The 9,731-nt window shown below is 33.5% G+C and overlaps 1 protein-coding gene across 3 annotated transcripts; it reads right to left on the reverse strand.

Annotated features, from left to right (window-relative positions):
* Window positions 1-249: 249 nt before the first annotated feature.
* LOC126691745 (WRKY transcription factor 44) lies at window positions 250-9,503 on the reverse strand. Of its 3 annotated transcripts, none has more exons than XM_050386850.1 (7): window positions 9,176-9,503; window positions 8,998-9,083; window positions 5,973-6,441; window positions 5,761-5,892; window positions 4,816-5,552; window positions 4,219-4,377; window positions 250-1,524 (listed from the first exon to the last, which is right to left on the reverse strand). In XM_050386850.1, the coding sequence occupies exons 3-7, from the start codon at window positions 6,189-6,191 to the stop codon at window positions 1,338-1,340; spliced, it is 1,434 nt and encodes a 477-aa protein (XP_050242807.1). In that variant the 5' UTR covers window positions 6,192-6,441; window positions 8,998-9,083; window positions 9,176-9,503; the 3' UTR covers window positions 250-1,337. The 3 variants fall into 3 exon arrangements, with proteins under 3 accessions (XP_050242807.1, XP_050242808.1, XP_050242809.1); XM_050386851.1 differs by having other exon boundaries at window positions 9,377-9,502; XM_050386852.1 differs by lacking the exons at window positions 8,998-9,083; window positions 9,176-9,503 and adding an exon at window positions 6,847-7,038.
* Window positions 9,504-9,731: the final 228 nt, after the last annotated feature.

The raw sequence follows: 9,731 nt of genomic DNA on the forward strand, positions 1-9,731 counted from the left end.
AAGTCTAGCTTTGTACAAACTAGATGATTATAATAATTACTATATGCTGATATACATTCAAATAATGAAAACTAGCAGATGTCTCAGAAAATTCGAGGTTAAACACGTTCACGTGTAATAAGCACATAGGGTCTATATCAGCAAAAACGTACAAATGGTTTCTGTGTAGTACCAAAAATTATGGAGGTTGTAACAATTAAGAACTCTAGAACATTAAAAGAAACTGAAGTGCATATACAGATCACAGGATATACAAGTCTACTTATTATTATATGGAGTGGGAAACAATTAAAAGATAAAGAATTACTAAGAAGCTTAACTGAGTCAGATAAAGGTGAAATGGTAACTCATCCCAAAGGAAAAAAAGGTTTAGTGTCAACTTATGTCACCGACTAAAACTTTTACTTACCCACAAAAAGGAGAAGACCAAAAAAAAAAAAAGAAGAAGAAGAAGAAGAAGAAGAAGCTGTCTTCATCAAGAACTTATGAGATTCACAGGAAAAATGATCTACCATTGCAGATTGCTTTAGCCGTTTGGCTTCTGTTGCCCTTGAACTCTGAACTCTATCAGACATTATCTGACTGATCAAAAGATGGATTGATGAAGTTTTCAATCCATGGTGTCAATTCATCATCGCTTGTCTTTACTTTTAGGGGGCAGTGAATCCGTTTCGGAGGCCACTGGATTTGTGTTCTTGACTGGCATTTCATGGTTATGTTTTCCCTCAAATAATGAAAACTAGCAGATGAAAACTGGCATTACATTCAAATAATGAAAACTAGCAGATGTCTCAGAAAATTCGAGGTTAAACACGTTCACGTGTAATAAGCACATAGGGTCTATATCAGCAAAAACGTACAAATGGTTTCTGTGTAGTACCAAAAATTATGGAGGTTGTAACAATTAAGAACTCTAGAACATTAAAAGAAACTGAAGTGCATATACAGATCACAGGATATACAAGTCTACTTATTATTATATGGAGTGGGAAACAATTAAAAGATAAAGAATTACTAAGAAGCTTAACTGAGTCAGACAAAGGTGAAATGGTAACTCATCCCAAAGGAAAAAAAGGTTTAGTGTCAACTTATGTCACCGACTAAAACTTTTACTTACCCACAAAAAGGAGAAGACCAAAAAAAAAAAGAAGAAGAAGAAGAAGAAGAAGAAGCTGTCTTCATCAAGAACTTATGAGATTCACAGGAAAAATGATCTACCATTGCAGATTGCTTTAGCCGTTTGGCTTCTGTTGCCCTTGAACTCTGAACTCTATCAGACATTATCTGACTGATCAAAAGATGGATTGATGAAGTTTTCAATCCATGGTGTCAATTCATCATCGCTTGTCTTTACTTTTAGGGGGCAGTGAATCCGTTTCGGAGGCCACTGGATTTGTGTTCTTGACTGGCATTTCATGGTTATGTTTTCCCTCATATGTGGTGATAAAAGCTCTTGGATCATCTGATGCTCTTTCCACATGTTTGCGCACATTGCACTTGAGACTAGTACATCTATAATAACTTCTGCAAGACAGATTAAATGATGTTTAAAGGGACTATTCTATTGAAAGAAATATAGTGGCATGGTTGTCAAAACATGAATCCTATAGAAGAGTTTTTTTTTTTTTTTTTTTAAATCATATATTGTAAGATGCACACTTAATAAAATTTATAAAAAAGTTATAGCTATGCATAAACAAAACAATATATAATAATATGAAGTAGATGATTAGCTATTAATTTTGCAAACCTCTCATTGTACCACATCAGCCAACTGTTTCCAACCCTTCCCATCTCTTATTCAGTCCATATTCTTGCCTACTTTAAGTGATCTCTCTCTCTCTCATTTGGTGGGTTTTTATTCTTTCTTGGAGCTTTGCTTTGAGTTGCTGAGTTTTTTGTATTTTTTTAAAGATATACACTGGGACCCCATCAAAAAAAAAAGCTATACATTGGGATGATGCATTTTGTTGTTTTGATATTGTGTTTCTTAAATCCCCATCATAAGTCCTATCTCTCCCACTTATGGCTTTGGCTAACTATTTAATATTTTTTTGGGTTGGGCTTGGGTTGGACACGTGTCTGTATCGTAGCATGTCCAGTGGAACTGGCCACAGGACACAAGCCTCTTCCTTTCTTTTTAATCACTTTTTGTTTAAGTGAATCTACTTCCTAAAAGGGCTAATCTTGATATACTATATTCAACAAATTTTAGAGAATAAATTATAAATTATATCACATTAAATAATTATATATTTTCATGCATTCCGTAAGTCCACTACTAGTTTATTAGAAACTTGGAACACATTTAACAACAACATATTGTGGGTTCCAGTTAGCTTAACTGGCAAAGTCTTTGATGATTGCATAAGAGATTTGGGGTTCAATCTCCGCCTACACCAAAAACTAATTGGTATCTTAATCTGATGATAAAGAACTATCATCAGGAGCGGACGCCATAGGTTAAAACTCTCTAAAAAAAAAAACAACATATCTATATATTATTAAAAGCTGAAGTGTAGCATTTATTGTTACTATGCTTCTGTTAAGCCACATCAGCAGTCATGTCATTAATTTATTTTTTATATTTTCTTTTCTCTATTTAAACTTTTCTCAAACCTATTTTCAAAAAAAAAAAAAAAAAACTCTTCTTCTCCCTATTAGTTCACACACCTACTGTTACACTTCTTCCAACATTTCCCTTTCCTTTTTACCTCTTTATCTCCCCACTACTTTACCATTATACTTCTTCCTTTTTATATTTTGACTCTTCTTCTATCCATTTTATTTTGTATAAATTTGATATCGTTTTCCCATTCAATCCATATTTTTTCCACACAAAACTGTGAGTACTCTCTCTCTTCTCTCTCTTTACTTTCTTTCGGTGAATTTTTGTTCTTTCTTATAACTCTAATTAAGGTTGATAGTTTTTTTTTTTTTTTTAATATGTGTTTTGATATTGTGTTTTTTTTTTTTTTTTTTAATATCCCATCATAAAATCTCCTCTTTCTCTTTTATAGCTTTAGTTGAATTTTAATTTGGGTTAATACTTAGTTTTTTTGAAAATAGGAATTTGAATATGCCTACCAATTATTATAAAGCCTATTATTATAAATCATTATAAAGCTTATTATTTATTCCTTTATTATGATAATTTCCTTATTCCTTAAGAAATGAGAAATTTGAATAATAAATTTGAAACTTATAAAAATTAGGTGTATATTAAGCAAATATAATACACTACAATAGAAGTTAGAAGAATATGATTCACCTTAAAACAATATTAATCAAACATAAATAATAATAATAATAATAATGATAATGATAATAATAAAATGATATATTTGTAAAGATAAAAAGATAAAAAAAGTAAAAATAAAATACTTGTAGAAATCTTTTTTTAAAAATATACAATACTTGAAATAATAGTTACTTTTTATATATTATAAATCATTACATAATATTCATATTCCCACGCATCACATGGGTCTGCAACTAGTTTAACTAATAACTAATATAATCATCACTTATCTAATAATATTTAACAAAACTAACTAAATAAATCAAATATACATAATAACCAAATTCAAGTGTGTTGTCTAATTTTTGTAAAAAGTGAAAGAGAGAGAAACTCATGGACATGTTATTTTATTGGACTCAACAGTGTAGCCCAATATATTTGTGTTAAAAACAAGTCCAAAAACTTGTTGGACTTGAGTCAAAACTGAAATATTAGCAAAAACCCAATCTTAATCTACATGTTTGAAGTCTATATGTCATCTAATACATCCAATTCCTATGATATGCAGCTCTGTATTGTATGATTCATGAGCATACAATATATTATTGGTTTGATACAATACATATCCGATATGTATCGTGTATCGTCCAATACTATAACCTATGCCACAAGATGATATATGCAATACAAACTCTAGTCAGAACATACTTGCCACAGGCATGATGTTGGAGCTTAATTTCAAAGCTCACTTTTTCACAGAACCTATGTTTAATAGTGAACATCATGATATCTCAAAATTTTCATTTACAGAGGGTGGGAGGTGTGCCTAATGATGACAGTTACATGGACAAAATAAAGCATTGTTGAAAGGACCACAAATTTTTGTTCCTAGTTTCTGAATCTTAAAATGCCACATTAGACCTTGGATCTGAAAAGGAAAAGATTATATCATATCCAAAAAGTAATAGAATCTTAACCTGGGATATGGATTTCCCTTGACAACTTTCTGTCCATATTTCCTCCAGCGAAAGCCATCAGTCGTAATTTCGGTATCTGTGGAGTTTTGCACCACAATGCGGGGTTCTTGTACACCTTCCCCTGGTATGCCAGCTTCATTGGATTGATTCTCACTTTTCCTGAAGCAGAGAGCACAGTTCAGCAAAAACTGTTGCATTCAACTGGAAAGAGGAAAATGTTAATGATGTGCGCTGAAAATAAGAGAGCTCACTGATTGTGCAAGGACAGTAGGGGAAAATACATAGGAAGAAAGAAAAAAGGCAAGCATAAATTTGACATAAGATAAACTTATATTATTTCTTTGATAAGTAGTGAGCTTTTGATTATAACAAAAGGCTGAAATTTTTGGAACTTATCCCTAAATTAAAATTCTTTAGCATTTATTAGAAAACCATCAGTCCCAAAAGTTTAAGGTGTCACAAAGTGGGTCAACAATGTATATCAAGCTCTAACACCAATACTTGAGTCGTACACAGCCAGCTCAGATAGGGTCACTACTTTCATATACCTGTTATTGGTTTCATTTTAGGCTGCTATTAATGTTCACCTAATCATACCTTCTTTTGCTTCTGGGTTCATCATCCTCTGGCTCAATTGCTCTGCTCCCTTCTTCACATTCTCCACTAAGACCGCAGGAATTATCAGGAGTTCCACCACCAGCATTAATTGCTCCAGTTGAAACAGGATCACAAGGCACTATAGCTTTGCCTGGATAAGTCGAAGGTGCAGATAATCCTATTTCATTCTGATTTTCTACTCTACCTTCAGAACTTTCATTCCCTTCATTTTTGTGATTAGCCCACAATGGAGTGTTGGTATCTTGACCAGCCCCATCTGATACAATTGCAAGTGCTTGTGTCCCTGATGAGTTGCGCTTGGGAGGCTGAGGCTTTGAATGGCTGTGCTCACCCTTGTAGACAATCTCTGCAATCTGACCGTCCAACGATCTCTCAACCTTCTTCTTCACAGGACAATTTGGGTGTGTGCACTTATAATAACTTCTTGGGTACTCACTTCCTTTGACTTGCTTTTGACCATATTTCCTCCAATTATATCCATCATAAGAAGGTCGATCACCATTAGCCGTGGGTGGCAAAGCTTTTGCATCCTCCTCCAGGTTCTGTGATGCTATCTTTGAGGGCCCTACTGTCCGATTTGTTTCAACATATGATGGATTGTTCTGATGAAGATTTGTGCTAAGTTGGGGTCTGAAATTGTGTTTTCCTTGGTTTGGATGTTGGACAGAGGCATCAACTGATGGTTGGGGTTGTTGAAGACTAGTGTTGAAGTTTCCCTGGTCCCAAAAAAAAATAAAAAATAAAATCTTAAACTTTGAAAGTATACAATTATCCAAGTTCAATTTTATGTCTGCTGTATATGTATTGCACAGGTTAGGATGATAGAACAAAAAAGTAAATAACAACAAAACAACATGAACTGCCATTATGATGCCATATATACCAGAAATGAAAGAGGTATGCTCATAGATTTTAGCAACTGACCATATTTGCCAAAAGAGACACAGTTCTCTTTGATGCAAGCTTTGCCAAAGGTTTGTATACCACAGTTGATTTGCTATCAAGTTTCAAAACCTTATCAGATGAATTACAAACAGCTGTTCCAGAGATCTCAGCCTGAAATTATCAGCCACATAAAGATCATTAGACAAGAAGAATCAAATGAAGAAGGATATTTAGAAGAGCTAGAAGGTCACCTGGGACGAAACCAACCCAGCTGGAACATGATTCACCATTGGCTTAAACCTCACTGTCTTTGGTCTAATGGCAGCAACTGCAGTTTCTGAACATACATTAGAGGGTGAGGCATTAATGGCACCTGCGAGAAGTTCTGAGAAAGATCTGAAAGTGGAACAAGTAGGCCTTGAAGCAACTGGTTTAGCTATGACTATTCTCTCTGCTTCTTTGGTATCCATCTCCAATAATTAAATGCTGTTCTAATTATGTTTTCATGGAGCACAATATGCCCGTATGAACTAACTAAAAATCTTGAACTCCAATTATCATTTGCCTGGAATACTAGATATTCCTCTATTAGAGATAGCAAAGCTATAGAGTTGTTGGGAAGCAATCTTCAAATACAAGGACAACTAAAATATGCTTGCGAAGTTACTTTTGTCAATGTTGGTTACAGCTGGGCAAAGCTCAAATTCTTCTTCCTCAAACCTGCATAATACTAGGATTATTAGATAAACTACTAGTGAATTAGTAATTGTTTTTGAATTAATGGCCAGATTGGTTAGAGGGGGAGTAGATGAGAGTAGAGTAGAGCTGGCCGGAAATTGGCTGCAATTTCTGGACAGCTCTACTCTACTCTAATAGTATAGTAAAATGATGAGAAGGAAGAACAGCAAAGGCATTTATCATCACATAAAAGAACATGATTATGTCACATGCAGCTGCACAAATAACTTGGTATCTATGATAAACATTGATTGCAACTCTAATAGAAGAGTAAAATGGTGTGAAGGAAGAACAGCAAAGGCATTTATCATCACATAAAAGAACACAATTATGTTACATGCAGCTGCACAAATAACTTGGTATCTATGATAAATATTGATTGCAAACCTGACTTATAACCCCATGCTGATGCAACAGAGCCAAGACATATGAGAAACTGAAGTTATAATTCACCTCTACAATTATATTCATCACCACTCAGTCCAACCTTTCCATAATTGAAGTCAACAAAATTATAGGATAGGATCATAGGAAGATCGGAAGGCATTGAAGACATTTGAGAGGAAGTGTTGAACCACTCCAAGCAGCTAGCTAGCTCCAGAAGAGGCTTTATGCTAATAAAATCTTTTAAGATGAATGTTTTTAAATAAAATAAAATAAAAATAGATAGAAGAAGGTAATAGGATCAACTTTAAGCATGTCTTTAAATCAAGAAGCAAACTTATTTTTTTTCTCAACGTTCACCAAATCATTGTGTGATGCAAGGGCCTTATCTTCTAGACCCCAATAAGTAAATGCCTATTCAATTTAAAGTGCTAAAGAGTACAAATAAAAAGAAAATTAGTAGACCCAGAATACAGGTATAAGAAACCATCATTGTTACTACGTTCCTAGTGAACCTATAAATTAAATAGAAACTAAAGAAAAGTTTGTGATAATCCTTAATAAATAACAACAAAACATCTCCAGAAGTCATTTCCAAAATGCACGCTGGAAATCACCCCTTGTTTAATTCGAATAGTATGCACTAGTAGAACACAGCATACCACCAAACATATGCCTCAAATTTCATTAATCGTCAATTAATATAAACTGAGCTGAAGCTGCATTTGGCACTATGGAAACATAGATCTAGGAACTTGACCCAAAAAAAAATCCTGCTCTCAGGTTTTCTTTACTATTACAAAAGGAAGTCAGTACTTTCCCAATACAAAGTAAGTCATGTTCTTTATAATTAAGCAAGCAAGGAATCCTTCCCAACAAGGTATTAATCTTTTCAGTCCTGAGGTCCTAATCAAATGCCAGAACTGGATCAAACTCTCTTTTATCAAAGTTGCTCGACAAGATGAGAAGCATCTTTTGGAATCTAGTTGCCTATAAATTATTGCAAACCAGGTTATATGCTATCAAACAAACAATTATGTGACATTAAGACAATTCCATGCCATTCTCAAAAGAAGAAAAGAACAAACACAGAATGATTGAATTGAATCAGAAAGAAGCCAATTGAGTTTCCCCAAATACTCATTTGCACAACTGAGAAGTCACTCTCAAGCTTCAACTATCATCCAGCCTTAGAAGAATAATTGAATCTGTGTCTCCTTTTATAACTCAGAATAATTCTCCTGCAAACTTTGGAAGCACTATAACATTACACCATCTACTGATACTCTCTATCAAAATACTGAACACTATCGGATAGACATCCCTTGGTGGATTTTGTTATCCAGCATTTCATTTGTGAGCAAGCGTAATTGTGCTTATTTGCCTCTAACTCACTGAATTTCTTGGTTTTCATTGCAACCACAAGTCTGCAATCCTCTAAACACTTTTTCAATCATTAGAAAGCTCAGCTCCTCTGTTGTGGATGCTCTCATATATTCTTGTTCCATTTTCATGAACATGAACCCTGTCATCAATCCCACAATAGATTATCAACCCTATTAGCTTTTTCTAGTGGAACTCAGCCAGCACCGGAGGACTCTAAACCATTGCAACAATCCAGATTTTTCCCTCTTCAAAAATCACAAAACCAAGAATCTAGTTGTGACTCATTGCAGAGCCAAGAAATACCATAAAATATTTCCATTACAGGGATTTTCTTAAACACCAATATGAAAGTAGCCAACTTCCAACCTCGACTCTTTCATCTTTTAAAGATTTTTAAAAATAAAAATAAAAATAAAAAACTAATTTTTATGCAAGAAAAACTTATAAGAATACTACAACAATAATAAGTATAATTGCACGAATAGAAAGCAAACCAGCATATTTCAAAACAATAGATAGAAAACGTTTTGACCCAACTCACTTAAGCCTTCTGCTAGCACAGCAACAATTAAACTTTTCCCAAAAATGCAGGATAATATGGGACTTCAAGAGTTTTACTAATAATGAAAAAAAAAAAAAAAAAAAATGACTCAGAAACCAGAGAAACCTATAATAACTAAAGCAGGTACACAAAAATCATAAATCAAAATCCAAAAATATTTGGTTAGAAAAAATTCAACATAAATAGAAAAGGAAGTGAGTACTAACCAGAATGGCAATAACTAAGAAACTAAGAAGTTGGTTGGGTTCTTGAAATCCCAAGAACTAACTCACTTTATAACATTGAACTCAACCTGTATTACAGAGTGAAGAAATTTGTAAGAAAATGAAAAAAAAAAAATTAGAAATTACAAAATAATACGTGACATATATACAAGAACTTGACCTCAAGAGAGAGAGAGAGAAACGTTAACCAGTACATCATAAAGCTCACTATAATATTTTTTTTTTGGTAGGTAAAAAGTAAGGACCACTGGATATGTTGGAGTTGTCTTTTTTGTGCTAAAAAAAGAAAATCTTAAAAATAAAAAAAGAGGGTCTCAAACTCTCAATGGTATTTCAAGTTCCTGAAGTTTTTGAACAGTACCCTTTAAAGAGAGAGAGATATGGACTTTTAATACTTGTGTGAAGAATGAAGACATTTACAAGTTTGACACAAAGAAAAGTTGCAGAAGAAAAGATGAGGACTTGGAAAAAATCCAACTAAGATCCAACTCTGTTCAGTTTTGCCATATTTATTGTTTATGTAATATTATACTACTTATTATTGTTTTTTCAAAAACTTGTTGCATAGTAAATTCTTATTTGTCTCGAAGAATGTGATTGGTTGTTTGAGGCTAAAAGAGCTACAAGCCTAATTGTACGGCCAACTAACCGTCTCTTCTTCCCAACCTTTTGACTCTTTGATCAACAAAATAGGGTTTTAGAACTTTTGTGTAAAA

This window comes from Quercus robur, chromosome 7 (genome assembly GCF_932294415.1).
Source record: "Quercus robur chromosome 7, dhQueRobu3.1, whole genome shotgun sequence".
Taxonomy (NCBI): Eukaryota; Viridiplantae; Streptophyta; class Magnoliopsida; order Fagales; family Fagaceae; genus Quercus; species Quercus robur.